Raw genomic sequence first — 20160 nt, forward strand, 5'->3', positions numbered from 1 at the left:
GTCGAGGCCTTCTTGGCTTTCTCCTGGACCCATCTCTGCTCATCCAGGCTGGTGATGGTGACCAGGTCATGGTAGTGATCTCTGCAGTAGTATAAGGCATCCTCCCAGGTTTTATTTTCTTTGATCAGGATTACTTTATTTGTTACAGAAGCAATTGCTGCAAACAAATAATTTTTCCACCTATATTTCAATAATTATTTAGAAACAAGAATCAGAAAATAAACATTGGACAAACAGAAACATTTAATTTGAGAAAACTTTTCAATTTGAACCAGCAATTTTCTTCATATCAACATTCAAACTTAGGTGTGAAAATGCCTTTTTAATTCAATTCAATTCAATTCAATTCAGTTTATTTATATAGCGCCAAATTCACAACACATGTCATCTCAAGGCACTTTACAGTTCAACCAGATCATACAGTCAAATTGATACAAAGTTTTCTATCTAAGGAAAACCAGTTGATTGCATTGACTCATTGACTCAAATACAATCCCCCACACTAAGCATGCTTGTAGCGACAGTGGAGAGGAAAAACTCCCTTTTAACAGGAAGAAACCTCCAGCAGAACCAGGCCCAGTGTGAGCGGCCATCTGCCGAGGCCGACTGGGGTTCAAGGAGACAGAAGCAGAGATACAAAAAGCAGCTGTAAAAGGCGGCCCCATCCAGGAAACACACAGCCAGGCAGACGAGCTCCAAGGCAGCTCCCATGCCAGAGGACGAAGAGAGCACATCCACTCAGTCACGGTCAGATAAACAGGACCACACTGGAAAACAGGCCGATCTCCAGCATCTATAAACAAGGGTGTTGATGGAAGCAGCACAGCTGATGTTTCTTTCCAGGATGACGTCACAGCCAAACAGGAACAGACGAGGCAAAGCTACTCTGAGGAAAAGCAGAGAGAGCAGAAGGTTAGAGATTGAACTAACAGATTCTGCAGAATAGGAGAACAGAGAGAGAATGAAGCAGAATGATGAAATGGGGGTCCCTATGTCCTCCAAAAGTCTAAGCCTATAGCAGCATAACTATAGAGATAGCTCAGGATAACCTGAGCCACCCTAACTATAAGCTTTATCAAAAAGGAAAGTTTTAAGCCTAGCCTTAAAAGTAGACAGGGTGTCTGCCTCACGGACTAAAACTGGTAGTTGGTTCCACAGGAGAGGAGCCTGATAACTAAAAGATCTGCCTCCCATTCTACTTTTAGAAATTCTAGAAACCACTAGTAAACCTGCAGATTGAGAGCGAAGTGCTCTGTTAGGAACATAAGGAACAATCAGATCTCTGATATAAGATGGAGCTTGGCCATTTAAGGCTTTATATGTGAGAAGGAGGATTTTAAATTCTATTCTTGATTTAACAGGAAGCCAATGAAGAGAAGCCAGGATAGGAGAGATGTGATCTCTCTTTTTAATTTTCATTAGAACTCTGGCTGCAGCATTTTGGATCAGCTGAAGGCTTTTAACTACAGTTTGTGGACTTCCTGATAGTAAAGAATTACAATAGTCCAGCCTTGAAGTAACAAATGCATGGACTAGTTTCTCAGCATCACCCCTGGACAGGATATTTCTAATTTTTGCAATGTTCCTCAGATGAAAGAAGGAAATTCTAGAAACCTCTTTGATATGGGATTTAAATGACAGGTCCTGATCAAAAATAACACCAAGATTTTTTACTTTATTATCTGAAATCAGTTTAATCCCATCCAAATGAAGTGACTGGCTAATCAGTTTCTTTTTCAGAGACTGTGGTCCAAAGGCAATGACTTCTGTTTTGTCTGCATTCAAAAGTAGAAAGTTAAGAATTATCCAGGTTTGCATGTCTTCAAGACATGCTTGTAGTCTATGTAATGGGTTAGTTTCATCTGGATTTATAGACAGATATAGCTGGGTATCATCAGCATAACAGTGGAAATTAATCCCATGCTGTCTAATAATTCTACCAATTGGGAGCATGTATAAAGTAAAGAGAATTGGTCCTAGCACTGATCCCTGTGGTACTCCACATTCTAAGTTATATTTTAAAACACACAGAATGCACTCATTAAGGGAAATACATGCATACATTAATTAACCCAACATTTCTATTAATGTGGGACCAACTCACCATCTTAACAGATGAAGGTTTTTTCTCTGATCACAGCTGTCATTCTTCCATCTGCCTTCATCATCAATCCCAGCCACAGCACACCGACCAATGTTATATTGAATATTGTTTAACTGGATATTCCAGTGTCTACAAGAGAAGCTGCTTCCATCTGACCACCTCCAGGTGACTCTGAAAAGACCAAAATATATGTATGTTCCATATCCCACAGACTTCATCACTTCCTCCAGTTCTCCATTCTGTAGCTGCTTCATTCCACTGATCAGGTCTGTGTGTTTCTCTCTGCAGTAACTCTGAGCTTCCTGCCAGGTCTTCTTCTCTCTAATCAAGTGGTATTTCTGGGTTCTATTAGATTCTATGGAGTAAACAGATAAACTCACATTACATTAACTTTAAATGCTTTCCTGTTAAAAAAAAAAAGAGAGAATAGAAATAACCGTCTGAAATATACAGTTTGGCAATCCATAAAAACTACAGCATTCCTAGTTTTTACCATCATAACAGAGGAAAGATGTGACAGAAGTAAAAGCTACCCATTTAAGATTCCGTAACAGAACCCCACACTTCTCACTCATAGTTGGTTCTCCTAGGTTCCATTCTGTCTCTGTTTCATTGAACTCCACTCCAGGCAGAGACCAGTACCATGTTCTGATACCATCTGTCTGATCATACAGACCAATCCAAGCCTCCCTCTTATATCCTGATCTGGTACTGATGAGTCTCTTCATGTCTGTCATGTTGGTCACTGTGGCCAAGTCAGTGTGTAGAGATACTCATAGAGCTGACAGTTGATGAAAAAACTCTGACCTGAAAACATATAAAACATGTTGCCGTATCTTTCTATTATATAATAGCTCTCTACAAGGGTTGATGATATAACATCATTTGAAATGTTTATCTCATTCTACAGCTGAGTCAGTCATATTTGAAACCAATGAGTCTATTTTTGCTTTAGATCAACTTATCCATCAGAAAGAGCGGAAGCAGACTCCACTGCATCTTGATGTTGGGTGAAATATTTTCCTCAAACTGTCTTTCTCTTTTGGATGGACAGCACATTTAAAAACTTAATATAAAGATTTAAAAAGCCTGCAGCTCTCTCTTAACCTGACATTAAGCAATTTAATTTGAATTTTACATTGTATCTATCTACTAATGCTCTGATGAAGGAAAAGGGAGGGACAGTCAGTACAATTCTTTAAACTGATTGGGTAAATCACCAAGTGGAACGTGCCTCCCATGTCAAGCTTTTAGCCAATCAGAGCATTAGCAGATGTGAGGTATATCATTCTTTGATATTTTTCACACCTAGCCGAGATAGGTTAACTGAGTAATCAAAATCACTAAATCCATTTGGGAGGAACGTGCAAACATCTTCCCAGCCACAAAGGCATACATTAAGGAAAGTGTTTGAGGGTATTCCAGCTAAAGGCTCAGCCACGTTTGTTTTACTGCCACTGGTTGATGCGTTGACGTCATACATCTCACTGCCTTTAATTGGTCTGAAACATTTCTGTATTGAAGCTTGCATCTATTGGCTTCTGGCAAGATGTATTTTAGGTAGTTTGTGAATTCAGTAATCTCAGTAAGATTAGTGGATATTAAACTCCCACATTTTATGTCTCCTCTGTCCAGACAAAAAAAAAAGCAGCGAGAGCAGAAAACAAAAGGAAAAGGAGCAGATAGCAAAGAGTCTTTTTTTTACTCCTTTATTTACAAATGAAAGACTTGCTGATGTCGCACAATAAATAAGAATCTAAGTCATCTTTTTTTCATACTTACAGCGTAATAACAAATATTGAGCTGAACTTACACCTGCTTCCCCTTTTGCCTCACTAAATCAGGCGTTCTTTTCTTGATGCTCTGCTGAAAACTGTTGCAGATCCACTGTTGCTATCTGAGATTCCAAAATGTTTGAACAGCTGCAGAATTCTAGCTTTTTTTTTTTCATGTAAATATTCAAAAGAGGAGATAAATATGTTTGACATGTAAACGAATAATAAACCATGAAGAAGAAAGAGAAATGTTAGCTAGATGAACAGACTTCTAAAGCCAGGGAACATAATTTGATTACAGAGAAAGCAGTGACAGCCTTTATTCAGAAATATTATTGATGGTGACGATCCAGATATAGACAAGTTTTATTGTCTTAGTGCTGGTTAATGTTTAAACCATAAGGTAGCTATATTTGCCTTTAAGACAAGGTGGGTTACAGCCAGAGTTCAAAGGAAATTCATCACTATGCAACTTTAGTGTAAAAGCTGCTCTGCTGATAATCCATTCAGTTACTTGTAACAGTGAAGCCGGGGAAAACTATTTCTTATCCAGCTTTAATATAATGTTTGAATTGGTCACATTGTTTATTTATCTATTAACTTTCATGGTTAATGCATTCTAATCATATTGTTTTTTTTTCCTCCACCTTATTCTTTGCAAAATCATCCTTTATTGTTTGAAATGAACCTGCGAGATTATACTATAGGTGCTGGTCATTTCACGAAAAAGTGCATTTATTTCATTAACTACATTCAAAAAAGGGAAACTATATAATTATCTTTTTTTCCTTACACACTGACTGATATATTTGAAATATTTATTCAGAAGTTGGTAAGTTGATCTAAGATAGTAACTACTATGAAATGTCGGGAGAGCAACAGATTATGGGAAATTAATAATTAGCCTGGGTGCCAGTCCGAACTTAGTCCCGCCCACAAGGTTTGAGTTCGGGGAAGTTCGGTCAGGCTCTGCTCCATAGTAGCGCGAGTATTAAAGCCCACTGTCAGGCGATCCAATCAAATTGTCAGGGCGGGCTTTATACGATGATGGACAGATGATCAAGAGTAACGTTATCAACCACGTGACCAAATAATGGCTGCCGCCGGAGAGTTTGGGTGAGTAGATTCTGCTATTAGGTCTGTTCTAGAAGATATCGACAGCAAATTAATTTTAAAAGAGGAACAGAGAAACGCGATCAAGTCTCATCTTCTTATTCTAGGCGTGAAACTGCACGCTTTGATTTTTGTGGACAACAACTATGCCTCGCTTAAGATACGTCACGCACTCCGTTGCTCTTATTGGTTGTAGGTCTATCCAATTGAGTGCAGAGGCATTTTTTTTCCTGGTCCGTTCGAAACACGCCCCATAATCACAGCTCTATGGAGCAGTATCAGACTCATATTCTGACTAGAATTGAGTCGGACTACGTCAGGCTAATTAATAATATGAATGAAGCAAGAAGATTAAAGCATGCAAAATATCTTAGACCCCAGACAGGAAGTTGCTTTGTCTCATTATTGGAAAATGCTGGTGGACCAGAAGACTTGCTGGAAAGGTTCCTGACAGCTTTTAGTTTATTTTTTTAACTTTCATGTTTATTGTAGATATTGCACTATAGAAGCATTCTGTCATGAACTTGGCACTGATGACTGGCTTAATGGTTCATTCCATTCACATGTCTACCTCCACCCAGTTTCTCATCACAGTTCATCTGTGTCACCTGCTCTAGCCTCTATTTAAACTGCTTGAGTAGTTTTACAGAGAGTCTGTTGATTGAAGCTTCACATCTACATGTTTGACGCCTCACAATAGGGTTTTTTGTGTAGTTCTGGTCTGAATTATTTATTTTTTTAACAGAACATTGCATTGTGGACTGAGGTCCAAAGAGAAACACTTAAACTCAGCTTCCTGTGGCACGCCTTTAGGACATGAAGTAGACACACTCTCATTCATGGCGTCTCCCACCTATGAAATATCTGTAATTAGGCCAACATCAAAACCACACTCCAAAGGAACCCAAAAAGGAATCCTGAAAATCAAAAGTCTGATAGATTTTATGAGTGATCAGATGTGATGACTTTATTTTTACAATTCATATTAACTATATCTACATTAAACCCACTAGTAAACAGCCATAAAATATAATCATAACATGTTTAACATAAAATAAATATTAGCTATATTCCATTGCTATAATCTGGTTAAAAGATTATAATATACACATAATTCTCAACTGTCAGACATTTTGTTGTACAAGTTTGAAAGTATTAAAGAACAGAAAATAATCAAAGTTAAAAAAATTTTTTTAAAAACAGACAAAATTAAAAATCTCATTATCTTTTTTTTTCCTCCACTTATGTTCTCCTCCTGTCTCCATGGCTCCAGACATGTCACAGTCATCCACTGGTTCCCCTGAGGCCCAGTTCTTATACCTGACCACCTCATCACTGACCCAGAACCAGAAATCCAGAGTACAGGTGTAGCGCAGTCCCATCCAGACATAATCAGTTGAAGCGTTCTTGGCTTTCTCCTGGACCCATCTCTGCTCATCCAGGCTGGTGATGGTGACCAGGTCATGGTAGTGATCTCTGCAGTAGTATAAGGCATCCTCCCAGTTCATCTTTTCTTTGATCAGGATCACATTATCTGCCAGAGTGGTAGAAATGGGAAAAAAACAAATATTTTTTCACTTTTTAATTTGCTTGAATATTTAATCAGAAAATATGAGTAGAATCTTTAGGTTAAGAGAAGCAAATTATGACCTCTGATATTTCAAAACAATGTTTTTCATGGAGGAAACATATGAATACTGATAATAGATATGTTAACACAAGAATGCATGAAGAATATGTAGACATTATATTCCTACATAGTTCTTGGCTTAAAAGTCATATTTGATAAAAAAATATATACCTTTAAAACAGATGAAGGGTTTTTTCTTATTACAGCTGTCATTCTTCCATCTGCCTTCATCATCAATTCCAGCAACAGCACATTGACCAGTCTTGTATTGCTGATTGTTTAACCCGTCATTCCAGTGTCTGAAAGAGAAACTGCTTCCATCTGACCACCTCCAGGTGTCTCTGAACAGACCAAAATATATGTATGTCCATTCTACCACAGACTTCATCACTTCCTTCAGTTCTCCATCCTGTAGCTGCTTCATTCCACTGATCAGGTCTGTGTGATTCTCTCTGCAGTAACTCTGAGCTTCCTGCCAGGTCTTCTCCTCTCTAATCAAGTGGTATTTCTGGGTTCTATTAGTTTCTGTGGAGTAAACAGATAAACTCACATCACATTAACTTTGCATGTTTCTTCTTTATAGGAAAATTACTCAATAAAACAAAGAGAATAATTTGACAACCCATAAACAAACTACAGAAAAGTAAATCAACATTCTCACCATCATAACAGAGGAAATGGTATGTATGTTGGCAACCAGTATCTGTCCAGTTAAGGTCCTTATTTAAATATCCACAGTTCTCAGGATTTCCATTTCCTTTATCTGTTGGTTCATTTGTGCCCCAGTTTGTCTCCCTTTCATTGAACTCCACTCCAGGCAGAGACCAGTACCATGTTCTGTTACCATCTGTCTGATCATACAGACCAATCCAAGCTTCCCTCTTATCTCCTGCTCTGGTACTGTTGAGTCTCTTCATGTCTGCCATGTTAGACACTGTGGCCAGGTCAGTGTGTTTCTCTCTGCAGTACTGCTGAGCTTCAGTCCAGGTCTTTTCCTTATTAATGTAGTGATACTCATAGAGCTGACAGTTGATGAAACAAATCTGTCCTGAAAACATATAAATGTTGTGGTATTTACTTTAAAATAACATCGCCAGCAGTGTTTATGGTAGTACTTAATATAAAATATTTTGGGAAGATTGTTATTCTACTGCTGAGTCTGCCATATTAGAAACCAGTCTCACCAACCAAGTCTGGTTTTGCTTTACATTAACTTACCCATCAGATACAGCAGAATCACAAACCACTGCATCTTTAATGTTGGTTGAAAATATTTTCCTTCAGTCTCTGTTGGACAAAGATCCCATTCAAATTAAGCTTTAAAAATCCGCAGCTCTCCTTCCACTATACAGAAGCAATACAGGGAGACCAAAGGAACCAAAGCATGGAGGAAAAAACTTTAAAAAATTTACCAATGAAAGAAGTGCATATGCGAAGTTAGACATAATTATTATGTTTTAATTAGAGTTAAGCCAAACATCAGAGAGTGAGCTGAGCTTACCTCTGCTTCTATTTCTCCTCAGTAAATGGGACGTTCTTTTATTGATGCTCTGCTGAAAACTGCCTCAGATAAACTGTTGGTATCAAAGTTTCCCAAATGTCTGAACAGCAGCTGAATTTAGCCATTTCATTATTCGTATATTCAAAACAGGAGATAAACATGTTTGCCATGTAAGGAATCATAAACCATGAGAGGAAGGAAAAAATGTTAACTAGATGAACAAACCTCCTAACATTTGGTTACAGAGAAAACAGTGACAGCCTTTATTCAGTAAAGCATGGTGATGGTAAGGAACCAGATGTAGACATGTTTTATTGTCTTTGTGCTTCTAGTTGTTTAAACCTTATGGTAGTTATTTGCCTATAAGATAAGGTGGGTTACAGCCAGAGTTCAGAGGAAATTCATCACTAAGCAGCCTTTGTGTAAAGGGTGCTCTGCTAAACAATCTCCATTCAGTAGATTCTAAGTATATGTCAGTAACTTATAAGAGTGTTTCCAGAAATGATCGACTAACCTAATTATTTGTTCACAATATACAATAAAAGCAACAACCAGTTTCTAAAAAAAATATATATATATATATTTATGGATTTATAAAGCATCTCTACTGAAACCATGATAATTTAAAGAGGTTTTTAGCCTTTTACATTAGAGCCTTTTACATTTTATATAGTCTACAGATGTTTTGTAAGAGCAACGAAGTAAAGAAATAAAAACTATATAAAGGAAGCAATACAAGGTGAGACTAATCAATCTCTGATCTAAACAAGGAAGTTGTTCTCTTCATTACTGGCAGCTGCTGGTAGAGCAGGGGAGATGTAAGAAAGGTTCTAGGATGTAATTCCACAAACTTTTTTGTTGTTAGTGTTCTACCTTTAGTTTTATTGTAAACATTAAATTGTCAAAGTGTTTCCACTCCTGATCTTTATCCTGACCCATTATTGATACAGCCCAATATATAGTGTTCCTGTATATTGGAAAAACTGATACATAAATATGAATTTGTATTTCATCTAAAATCACATTAAGAAAGACTGCAATTAGAAGGGTTTTATTGATACAATACTTTAAGGCTTTGGCGCTAAGACCTTGGCGGGAAAGATAAGCGCTGAAATTTACTCTGGTTATATGCCTGAGCTGCTGCATGAGAACAGGAATGGATCCGCTCTGGAGTGAAACTGGTAGTGGAAACGAGATGGAATGAAGATAAATATCAGCAAGAACAAGAGCAGGATCATAAGAACCTCCATGATGAGCAAGCATGAAGCAAAAGTGGAGAGAAAAAAAATCAAATTTTTAAAGAAATCTCCGTCAGAACCAGGCTCAAAATGGACGTCTTCTGCTCGACAAGCTGGGGATGCCTAGTAAAGGCAATATGTGCTAATATATGCTGCACTTATTTTGGGGGGGGCGTTAGGATAAAGGTAAAGTTTGCATCAAATATTCACAACAGCGACACCTTTAACTCTGAGCTAATTGTAGAAATCTGTGTTTTGCTTCCAGGGGCAGACTAGGAAAAAAATTCAGCCCTGGTACTGTAGATCAGATCAGCTCCAAACATTCATCAGCAGGGCCAGAGTGCGGCTCATATTAAGCCATGGAGTTTCTTGCCTCAGTAAGGCCCACTTAATAAGATCACAATCTAAATGCAAACAAACAGTACTGTGTGTGTGTGTGTGTGTGTGTGTGTGAGTGTGTGTGTGTGTGTGTGTGTGTGTGTGTGTGTGTGTGTGTGTGTGTGTGTGTGTGTGTGTGTGTGTGTGAGTGTGTGTGTGTGTGTGTGTGTGTGTGTGTGTGTGTGTGTGTGTGTGTGTGTTGGTTGGGGTGGGGTGGGGGGGGGGTGGCAGTGTTGTCAGATGAAGGAGAAAAAAGGGTTGTCAGTTGAAAACCTGGCCCCGGCTTTCAGTGTCTTGTGTCCTTGGGCAAGACAATTCACCTGCATTGTCTACTGATGGTGGTCAGAGGGCCTGGTGGTGCCAGAGTACAGCAGCCTTGCTTCTATCAGTGAGCTCCAGGGCAGCTGTGGCTACAATATAGTTTGCCACTATCAGTGTGTCTGTGAATGTGTGAATGACTAAATGTTGGTCTAGTCTCCTGAGTTGTAAAAGCGCTATATAAGTACAGGCCATTTACCATTTACTTCAAATACAGAACACTTTAGGGTTTATGCACAATGCACAGTAGCAGCCATTCAAAATAGCCCTTGCCAGTCAAAAGCCAGCCAAATGGCAGCAAAACCCCTCCAACTTCCAGCCACTTTTTTTACTGTGACTACACCCTTTCACTGAATTACAGGGTCTGACCAAGAGATAATGCCTCTCTTTAGATCTTAATGTCCAGTCATGACAGAAAGAATATTTTAGATGTTTAAAATGGAATTGTAGGGGACTAGCCAAGGACGAGCCAAGGGCCAATCAAGGAAAGTAGGGAAATTTTGAATGGCTACTACTGTAGATTCATTTAAACATGAGTGCGGACTCAAATCATAATTCTTTCTAACATGTTCTTTTCAACAATATCAGAATTCTTGTCAAATAAATGTTCACATATTTTTAAACCTTAAAAGGGAAATAAAATAACTGAAAATATGAATATTTCACACTTGCTCCAGTTTCTTTAAACTCTTCTGCAACTACATCACTTAAAACAATAGTAATCTTTAAAGCATTAGCACATTCGATATGGAAAATACATTCGAACTTAACCAATTAAGATACAGTATGTCAAGGGCTAAGTGTTCTGCTTCATTTCACATTACATAATATTTAATTTCACATGTGGGATTTGTGTTGCTAGTATTTACTTTTAATGTTAAAATTATAACCAGTCACCTATATGCCTTGGGTATAGAAAGCATGTAGAACTTATACTTGTTTGGTCACACAATATATATCAGCCATACCTTGTTTCTTCCATACCAACAGGAGCTATTCCATTATCACTACTCTTTTTGCTTCTGACACTAAGTTATATTTGACCAAAATGGTCATACTTGGGAGTATACAGATTATTCTGTGTATATAGATTAAAATAATATTCACTTAATGAGTAATCCTACCTGCCAACTTAGGCATTGTGTGCTTATGGCTGGTACTTGGTGCTGCTCTACACACCCTCTGGCTCTGAGGGGCTACAAGACAAATATTCTCATTTATGTGGCATTGCATCATGCTATTTTTAAAACTATATAACATTAAATTAAGTTTAATGTTATACTTTATAAGTTTATAATTAACATGATCAATGGTTTGCTACGAATCCAGAAAATGAAAAAAATATATATATATATTGCTAAACTGTTTTTAAAATGTGTTTTGAAGACAAATGTAATCAGTGGGTTCAGTCATGTACCAATGATCTCCATCTGTCACCAGAGGGAGCACTGGTGGACCAGGTGTCTAAGATTAAGCTGTTGGGCTTTAGATTTGGGAAAACCAAAATAACCATATAGTTAGCATTTATATAAATTTTTAAGCTGATGGAGCGGGATGGAACCACAGCAGATGTTATCACAAAGCCACTGCTTGGATGTCTTAAAAAATATAGCTTTGATGACCAGTGTTTTGGCAATTACTTAACAGTCTTTGCATGTGATGCAGCTTCAGTAATGCTGAACAAAAAGGCCGTATTTGCGATGCAGATATTGTTTTTGTGGCACTGGTTAAATCATTGCCTAGGATTGAGAATTGGTGATGTCCTGAAAAAAGTCAGTGGACTAAAACATTTCAGCTATTTTTTACAAGCTCTACAGTCTATATCAAACCTCACCTAAGAACCAGAGAGAGTTATACACAGCCGTTGGCCAGCATTCTCTCATCATAGGATGTGTCTCCACTGTTTGCTGCTTTGCTTCAAGTGAGAGAACTATAAGACAGTTATGGGAGAACTACAAAGTGCTCCAGGTGCAATTTTCTTCATCAGCCAATGCTGTGTAGAGGGATTCAACAGACTGAAATACAAAGGAATCTATAAGGTTCTCAACTCCTTTGTTTTCAGTCTTGTAGTTGTGTATGATGCCCTCACAGAGCTCAGTTTTCTGTCAAGAATCCTTCAGAGGAGAGATATGATAAAGATTACAGTGCTTGAATCAATGGTGTCATCACTAGGGTAGTACACAGAAGCTGTTCTTCAAGCTCAGAAAGAAAAGTCTAAAAAATAAAGCTCTTCATGAAAATGAGAGGCTAGTGAAGATCAGTGCTGGGCAGTTCTTTTGCAGCCAGGCAGAAAATTCTACTTCTATATTAGAAGTAGAATTACATCCAACTACTTCTAATTTCTCCTTTCATTTACTAATTCATCTTTTGTGACATTTACTCCACAAGAAAACTTAAACTGATCATCTAAAGTATATACGCCTACATATTTTCTAAAAATTATAGATGATTTAAAAATTAATCCTCTAAAAAGATAGTCCAACAACTTATATAAATGTACAATTCATTAGAAAGAGTAGACAGTTCTAGATGCAATCAATTTATTCAAAGCAAACAACCTAAAAAGTCAAACATCAAATATGTATCTTTATTCAACACCAAATGAAATGAGAACAATTTCGTTTTAATCCATCTAAATGTTTTACCCCAACATTTAGACTAAGAAAATATATGGTCATTATCATCACACAAATTAATTGTAGGGAAAAATAAAAATGATGACACCAGAGATCAGCTTGAGCTTTAATTCTTAGAACAAATGAAATTCAGTTCCTCTGAGGGATTTCTCTGGAACCACTTATGTTGTCCTCCTGCATCCATGGCTCCAGACATGTCACAGTCATTCTTCCATCTTTCTGAGGCCGGGCTCTGATTGCTGCCCCAGTTCTCCTTACAGACCCAGAACCAGGCCTTCATCAAGCAGTTGTAGCGCAGTCCAATCCAGACATAATCAGTCGAGGCGTTCTTGGCTTTCTCCTGGATCCATCTCTGCTCATCCAGGCTGGTGATGGTGACCAGGTCATGGTAGTGATCTCTGCAGTAGTATAAGGCATCCTCCCAGGTTTTATTTTCTTTGATCAGGATCACTTTATCTGTTACAGAAGGTATGAGTGCAAACTAAGTATTTTCCAACTTTGAGTAATTATTTAGAAACAAGAACCAGAAATAAACTATTTACAAACAGAAACATTTTCAGTTTGAACCTATAGATATGAACATAAACAATTTGGGGTGAAAATGTCTTTTAAATTACTTCTACGTCATATTTTAAAACAAACAGAATATACTCATTAAATGAAATGCATACATGCAATAATTAACCATATACAGTACATTTCTATTCATGTGGGACCAACTCACCATCATAACAGATGAAGGGTTTTTTCTGATAACAGCTGTCAATCTTCCATCTGCCTTCATCATCAAGCACAGTCATGGCACATTTACCAGTGTTGTATTGGTAATTGTTAAACTGGTCATTCCAATGTCTGAATGAGAAACTGCTTCCATCTGACCACCTCCAGGTGTCTCTGAACAGACCAAAGTACCTGTATGAAGTGCTCATCACTTTCTCCAGTTCTCCATCCTGTAGCTGCTTCATTCCACTGATCAGGTCTGTGTGTTTCTCTCTGCAGTAACTCTGAGCTTCCTGCCAGGTCTTCTCCTCTCTAATCAAGTGGTATTTCTGGGTTCTATTAGTTTCTGTGGAGTAAACAAATAAACTCACATAATATTTACTTTGAATGCTTCCCTGTTAAGCACATAAAGAATAAAATTAACTGTCTGAAATATACAGTTTGCTAATCCATAAAAACTAAAACATTCCAAATTTGTACCATCATAACAGATGAAATGTCTTTCAAGTCCACAAGGAATATCTAGCCATTCAAGATTTCGTAACAGAACCCCACAGTTTTCAGTCATCCCTCTAAAATCATTTGGTTCTCCTGGTTTCCAGTTTGTCTCCCTTTCATTGAACTCCACTCCAGGCAGAGACCAGTACCATGTTCTGATACCATCTGTCTGATCATACAGACCAATCCAGGCTTCCCTCATATATCCTTCTCTGGTACTGAGGAGTCTCTTCATGTCTGTCATGTTAGTCACTGTGGCCAGGTCAGTGTGTTTCTCTCTGCAGTACAACTGAGCTTCAGTCCAGGTCTTTAGCTCTTTAATGTAGAGATACTCATAGAGGTGACAGTTGATGAAACAACTCTGACCTGAAAACATAAACATATTGCAGTGAAAACTAATAAATGATCAAATCTCTACCAGTATTTCACTATATCTATAAAAACAGAAGAAAAAAAATGGTGTTCTTAAAAAAATCAGACTGATTTCCTCAGAATCAGGGTCATTATTTCCTCCAAAAGATTTCAGTGAGTTTAAGTGTTTTCCATCAACTTACCCATCAGAAAAAGCAAAATCTGACTCCACCACATATTTGTTGTCAGATGATTATTTTTATCTCAGCTGTGTATCTAAGATGGAGAAAACAACAGAATCAAAGCAAACTGTAAATTATTAAGCCAACTTTTCTTTAACCAACTATTAAAGTGATGACCTGATATAGATAAAATGAAGGAATCAATTAGATTAGAGTCAGACAGTGAACTGAAAGACCCTGCTGGGACATATTTTTTATAAAATATTTCTTGTTAAATGTCTGTGGAAAACTGTCTCCTAATGTTGATTTGTTACATTCTCAGATCTAGGATAAAAAACTAAATGTTTTTAATGAAAATAGTCTCTGCACCACATGAAGGGGATTAAGACATAATCAAAAAAAAAAAAATAACATCTATTTATCAGGATGATAATTCAATCAAACACTTTCCTGAAACAATAACAAACCTGAACCTTAAAAACATCATGACAAACATTTTTCATCTCTTTGAGCTACTAGTATCAGCTCCTTGCAGGGCATAGGTTTGATTTCAACTTTGGTAGGGACACTATTGATCTTAAGTTTCATTGTTTAGATGTTATTGGTCCTAGGCTATATGCATGTTCTTTTTTTATGCTTGACGAGAGCATCATTAAAGGAATAGTACACCCAAAACATGATTAGCCTTCATTTTCTACTCACCCCCAAGCTGAACAACACACTGGAGTACTTTTTTGATATCTCAAATGCATCTGGAGATCTGGGAGGCTTCTTGCTGTCTGCTGACATTCAAATAATGGAGGTCTATTGTACCCGAGACAGAAAGGTCCATAAAAGTCAACAAAAACGTGTCAATATTCCTCCATACTGCTCGTCCAATGTATTCCAAGTGTCCTGAGTGGGTAGCATCCAGAATTTACTCGAAACGAAGTCATTTAGAATGTTTTTAGAGCATAAACAGTAGTGTATAGGATTTCCTGAAAGCGCGCACATGCGCGATCACAACGCTACTGAAGCCGGCAGACCAAACCAGCGCATTCAGCTCGGCAAAGAACTCATGCTCTTCCTCAACACTGAAGTCCTCAGACATTTTTCTTTCGTTGTTTCTTTCTTTGCACAGGTAAACAGCACATTTCTTCTTCTACGCTTGCATTATCGGCAGAGCAGACGCTGAATGCGCACTTTCATCTGGTTTGGTCTGCCGGCTTCCGTAGCGTCGTGATCGCGCATGTGCGCGCTTTCAGGAAATCCTATACACTACTGTTTATGCTCTAAAAACATTCTAAATGACTTCGTTTCGAGTAAATTCTGGAAGCTACCCACTCAGGACACTTGGAATACATTGGACGAGCAGTATGGAGGAATATTGACACGTTTTTTGTGGACTTTTATGGACCTTTCTGTCTCGGACACCATAGACCTCCATTATTTGAATGTCAGCAGACAGCAAGAAGCCTCCCAGATCTCCAGATGCATTTGAGATATCAAAAAAGTACTCCAGAGTGTTGTTCAGCATGGGGGTGAGTAGAAAATGAAGGCTAATCATGTTTTGGGTGTACTATTCCTTTAATAAACATTTTATAAGCACTTCTAACACTATATGCTGTATATGCTATCAATGTTTGAAGCATCAGCACTGATGAATGTTGAATTAGGACTTGTTTCCACTATGAAAGGAAACAATTGCATTTGAACTTACCAGCGACTAAGACAGAAGGCCAATATAGTCTAAATATTTCTGTTGGATTCATCTTGTATTTTCTTTTAAAGATAAATAATTGTGCAGGGCTAAACAGAGCTAAACCCCACTATTATCTTTTAAATTATCTCTCTGTATCATGAAACATAGCAAAATAATACATTCAAGGGATAACAAATAAATGTACTTACATGTGCACAGGAACTAGAAGAGGAACTGACACTGAGTATTTAAAATATTAACTTCACTATACAAGTTAAACATCTGGGCTGTAATTACTCTGTGTAGCCAATTTCTTGTATTTTACAGGGCTGAAACAATTAATCAGATTAATCATGATCCATCCAGAACTCCTCAAGAGGAAACATTTTAGCCTCCCCTGGTTTAATTTCATAAAAAAAATTTCTTTAAGCAACATTTTGCTCTCTGATTATAAATGGAACAAATTATTGTCAGAATAATTGATTTGCAAATGAATCATTAGTTGCAGTCCTGATTATATCATAACATTGCAAAGATACATAATACATCTAAAGTGGAGATAACAGCATACAAAACAAACATGTAAATAAGCAAACTATACTAAAGTTCATGTGGCTCCATTGAATACAATTACTCATCAGCTAAATTAAACTGTCCCCTGAAGCCCTGAAGTTTTAGACACTTTCCTGTCTGTGTTGCAACATCAGCAGTCATTGTTTCAGTTCCCTAAATTCAGCAATATCAAATATAAATTTATATTTATATAGTATATGAATAAAAAGTTTATCCTTAATTTTTAATTGAAATCATTTAGACATCACCTGAAGCACTGAAGAGCCAGATGCTTCACCTTCAAGCTGCCCTGCATCATTATTACTGGATATCTGTGTTTCTATAATGTTACTATTATACAATTAAAAGATTAAATGTAACACATCCTTTTATATATCCTATGTTACTTACTTTCTGACTGTTAAAATAGCTCCTTATGTTGCTTTTCTTTTTAGCGGCATCATCTACAAAGCAAAACACTAATAATGAGTTAATTCAAATAATTACAAAATAAAATATATCATTACTTTATCTGTAATATAATAATATCCTAAATAAACAGCTGGATTCAAGCATTTTTACCAGACAGTTATATTTGTAATAATTTACTTATGAACAGTGTGGAAATTTATGTAAAATAAAATCGATGTAAATACGGTTCCTCTGTTTGTACTTGTCTTTATCCTATTTCTAGAAGTAGAAATAGTAAATTAAATAGCACTATTATTATGTGGAAAAAAATAATAAAAAAATAGCAGATATTTAGGGGCTACGGAAGCGTATTGCTTTCACCAAAGAAAAAAATTCTGACAGCTTATCTCATAATTACGAGATCATTTCTCATAATTACGAGATATTATCTCATAATTACGAGATCTTTTCTCGGAATTATGAAATCCTGATCTCAATATTATCAGGAATCCAGTTTGTGTGGTCTGTTGTTTGGGTTTGTCCATCCCTCCACCACCATGTGACGCCCTGTCCTCGTTGGTCCTCCCTGCACACCTGCGTCTCATTGGATCATTATCGGGAGGAGTACTTAAGCAGTGGACTGTCACTACCTCGAGGCCAGAGTGTTTGCCAGTTTTGGGAAGTCATCCTGCAAGCTGGAATTTTTGCTTTCTTCCCCTGGAAGGATTGTTTGAGTCTCACACTGAGCAGAGGATTAACCTCCACAAGTTCCGGTCAAGTTCTCCTGGATTCCCGAGTGACAATCCTCTCATACTCCTCTGGGTCCAACGTAGGTCTACCTGTCCGCTCTTCAACGAGTCCCGTCTTCACTAGGTCAACCCACACAGAAAAGAGAGAAGCGAGAGAAGAACCCTCCCAAATGTGAGTCCCTCACTAGAATTATTATTACGGCATCCAAGGATCCCACGGTACCTGAACTCACCTCTGTGAACTTCCCTCCTCCCTTCCAGTTCCGGTTCACCTGCCCTCTCAGTGCCAGATCCAACCCCTCAACCCTTACCACAATAAACCTGTTAAACCTTTGCCTTGCTCTCTGAGTGGTTTTCTTCATTTTGGGTCAGATCCTTAAATAAATCATGACAAATATTATAATATTATTATCTCATAATTACAAGGTAAGATGTCATAATTATGAGATAATATGTCATATTTAGGCGATCTGGAAGGACAGTCATTGCTAATCTCCACTACATGAAACGTGAACAATGAGTGGGTTGTTAGATTTAATCTGCTTTTATTTCCTTTTCGGTATACGTCACTGGGAAATATCAATTTTCTTTAATGTGGACTGAATTAATTTTAATTTGTCAGCATTGTAGTAAGTCCTTAGAAATTTTTTAGGGGAAGAAGCCCACTCTGATTTCACGCTTCCTCAAAATCCTAAATCTGTAAGGAGAGCTGAGGCTTCTGTAATGACCTCAGAACGTTGGATCCATAATTTGAGGCGAGACAGGCAGTGGGAAAGATCAAAGCTTTTAAAGCAGAAAAATCACTCCATATCCATAGGGCAGAAACAGGTCACAATCAGGAAAACAGAACAAGATACAGATCGCTAGTTAATCTCACCAAACTGCTCGAATAACCTTGCACTGATGAAAGGCAAGCACGCAACATAAATAGCTGAATAAACGGGTGGGAATGATCGGGGTTAATCAAGCTGCAGGACCAATTAGACAGGGAAGCAAGGAGCAAAGGGAAAAACCGAACCATCAGGGCTGAGATCATGAAAGCTTCAGAATCGATAAGAACGACGAGGTCCCAACTTCATGCAGCATGTCGATTTATATGAAAAACTAAAACCAAACAGAATCTGTATTAATAGAGCTGTTGACGGATTTTCGCGTATGGTCATATCGCTGCATGCTTACTCCACAAGTACTAATCCCAGGGTTATAGATGGATTTACTGATGAAGTGAAAAGCAGGAGCAGAACTCCAACCCATATTATGTTAGACCTGCAGAGAACTGTTCCGTGGAACAGATGCAGATATTCTTAGTAAATAATCATTAAGACCAGTTTTGTTAGAGATTCTACATTACGGGCTCAAGTAAGCATAACCAAATATATAGATACAATCTCATAATTATAAAATAAGATCTCGTAATTACAAGATCAGCATATCATAGTTACGAGATCTTTATCTCGTAATTGTGAGATATGTCGTATTATTTTCTTTCTTTGGTGAATGTAATATGCTTCTGTAAGGTACCACCTCGTGTTGTCAAAAAACATACATCAACAATCCACCTGTCTTCCTTACATCACCTTATCAACACGCTTGCAGTCCAATAGGAGCAAGTCTAACTTCACTTTAATCGACTCAAACAGTGATTACTCTGTTATAAAATACAAACATAAATATTATAGGTTTTCTGAGAGGACATGTCTGATAAATTAATTTTTTTGTCAAATGTTCCACATGTTGATTTTGAACACAGCTCATTGCTATAATGGTGCATGGGACCCTTATTGGTTGTTTATGCTGTCTGTGACCTCATATGTGTTACTTGAAGGTTGATGCTTTATGACAAGTAGCTGTAATGGCCACCAACCCTCATTAAAAAAAAAGGGGTTCAAAGACCTATATGTTAGGACACCATGCTCCCTGTATTACAAACACAAAGACAATATTGAATGGAAACAATTAAAGGAGGAAGACATATGCAGGTTAAACCTCTTTCTGATATAAACAAGGAAGTTGTTTTTCCCTTTATCATCAGAGCTGAATTACATTTAACAGAACCAACATCCTCATAGAAGAGAGAAGCTTCTGAAAAAATACATTTCAAATCTTCTTTCATTCTCTATGTTATTTAACAGAATCTATTGCCAAACATTTTAATCCAGTTGGAAGGAACCAAATATCAGTTGTTCTACGAAGGCCTATAACGAACATTAGATTATGGAATAAACTGCCCAATAAAGATCAAAGAAAACAGCAGACAGCCAAGGAAGCTTTGGAGAAGTTTAGAACAGGTTCAGGTTATTGAACATCCTCCCATCCTCTGACC

General features: G+C 37.5%; 1 protein-coding gene and 1 long non-coding RNA gene across 7 annotated transcripts; both read right to left on the reverse strand.

Annotated features, from left to right (window-relative positions):
* Positions 1-6138: 6138 nt before the first annotated feature.
* LOC119796428 (C-type mannose receptor 2-like) lies at positions 6139-14538 on the reverse strand. 5 transcript variants are annotated; one of them, XM_038304952.1, is made up of 5 exons: positions 14466-14538; positions 13993-14277; positions 7284-7385; positions 6794-7147; positions 6139-6526 (listed from the first exon to the last, which is right to left on the reverse strand). In XM_038304952.1, the coding sequence occupies exons 1-5, from the start codon at positions 14497-14499 to the stop codon at positions 6186-6188; spliced, it is 1116 nt and encodes a 371-aa protein (XP_038160880.1). In that variant the 5' UTR covers positions 14500-14538; the 3' UTR covers positions 6139-6185. The 5 variants fall into 5 exon arrangements, with proteins under 5 accessions (XP_038160880.1, XP_038160910.1, XP_038160899.1 ...); XM_038304971.1 differs by lacking the exons at positions 6794-7147; positions 7284-7385 and adding exons at positions 13004-13149; positions 13418-13759 and having other exon boundaries at positions 6144-6380; positions 13894-14277; XM_038304982.1 differs by lacking the exons at positions 6794-7147; positions 7284-7385 and adding an exon at positions 13418-13759 and having other exon boundaries at positions 13894-14277.
* LOC119796442 lies at positions 7395-8211 on the reverse strand. 2 transcript variants are annotated; one of them, XR_005282468.1, is made up of 3 exons: positions 8124-8211; positions 7841-7909; positions 7395-7670 (listed from the first exon to the last, which is right to left on the reverse strand). It is a non-coding gene; the product is annotated as an uncharacterized LOC119796442 (long non-coding RNA). The 2 variants fall into 2 exon arrangements; XR_005282470.1 differs by having other exon boundaries at positions 7841-7966.
* Positions 14539-20160: the final 5622 nt, after the last annotated feature.

Source organism: Cyprinodon tularosa, unplaced genomic scaffold (assembly GCF_016077235.1).
Source record: "Cyprinodon tularosa strain WSP-4 unplaced genomic scaffold, ASM1607723v1 ctg1148, whole genome shotgun sequence".
Taxonomy (NCBI): domain Eukaryota; kingdom Metazoa; phylum Chordata; class Actinopteri; order Cyprinodontiformes; family Cyprinodontidae; genus Cyprinodon; species Cyprinodon tularosa.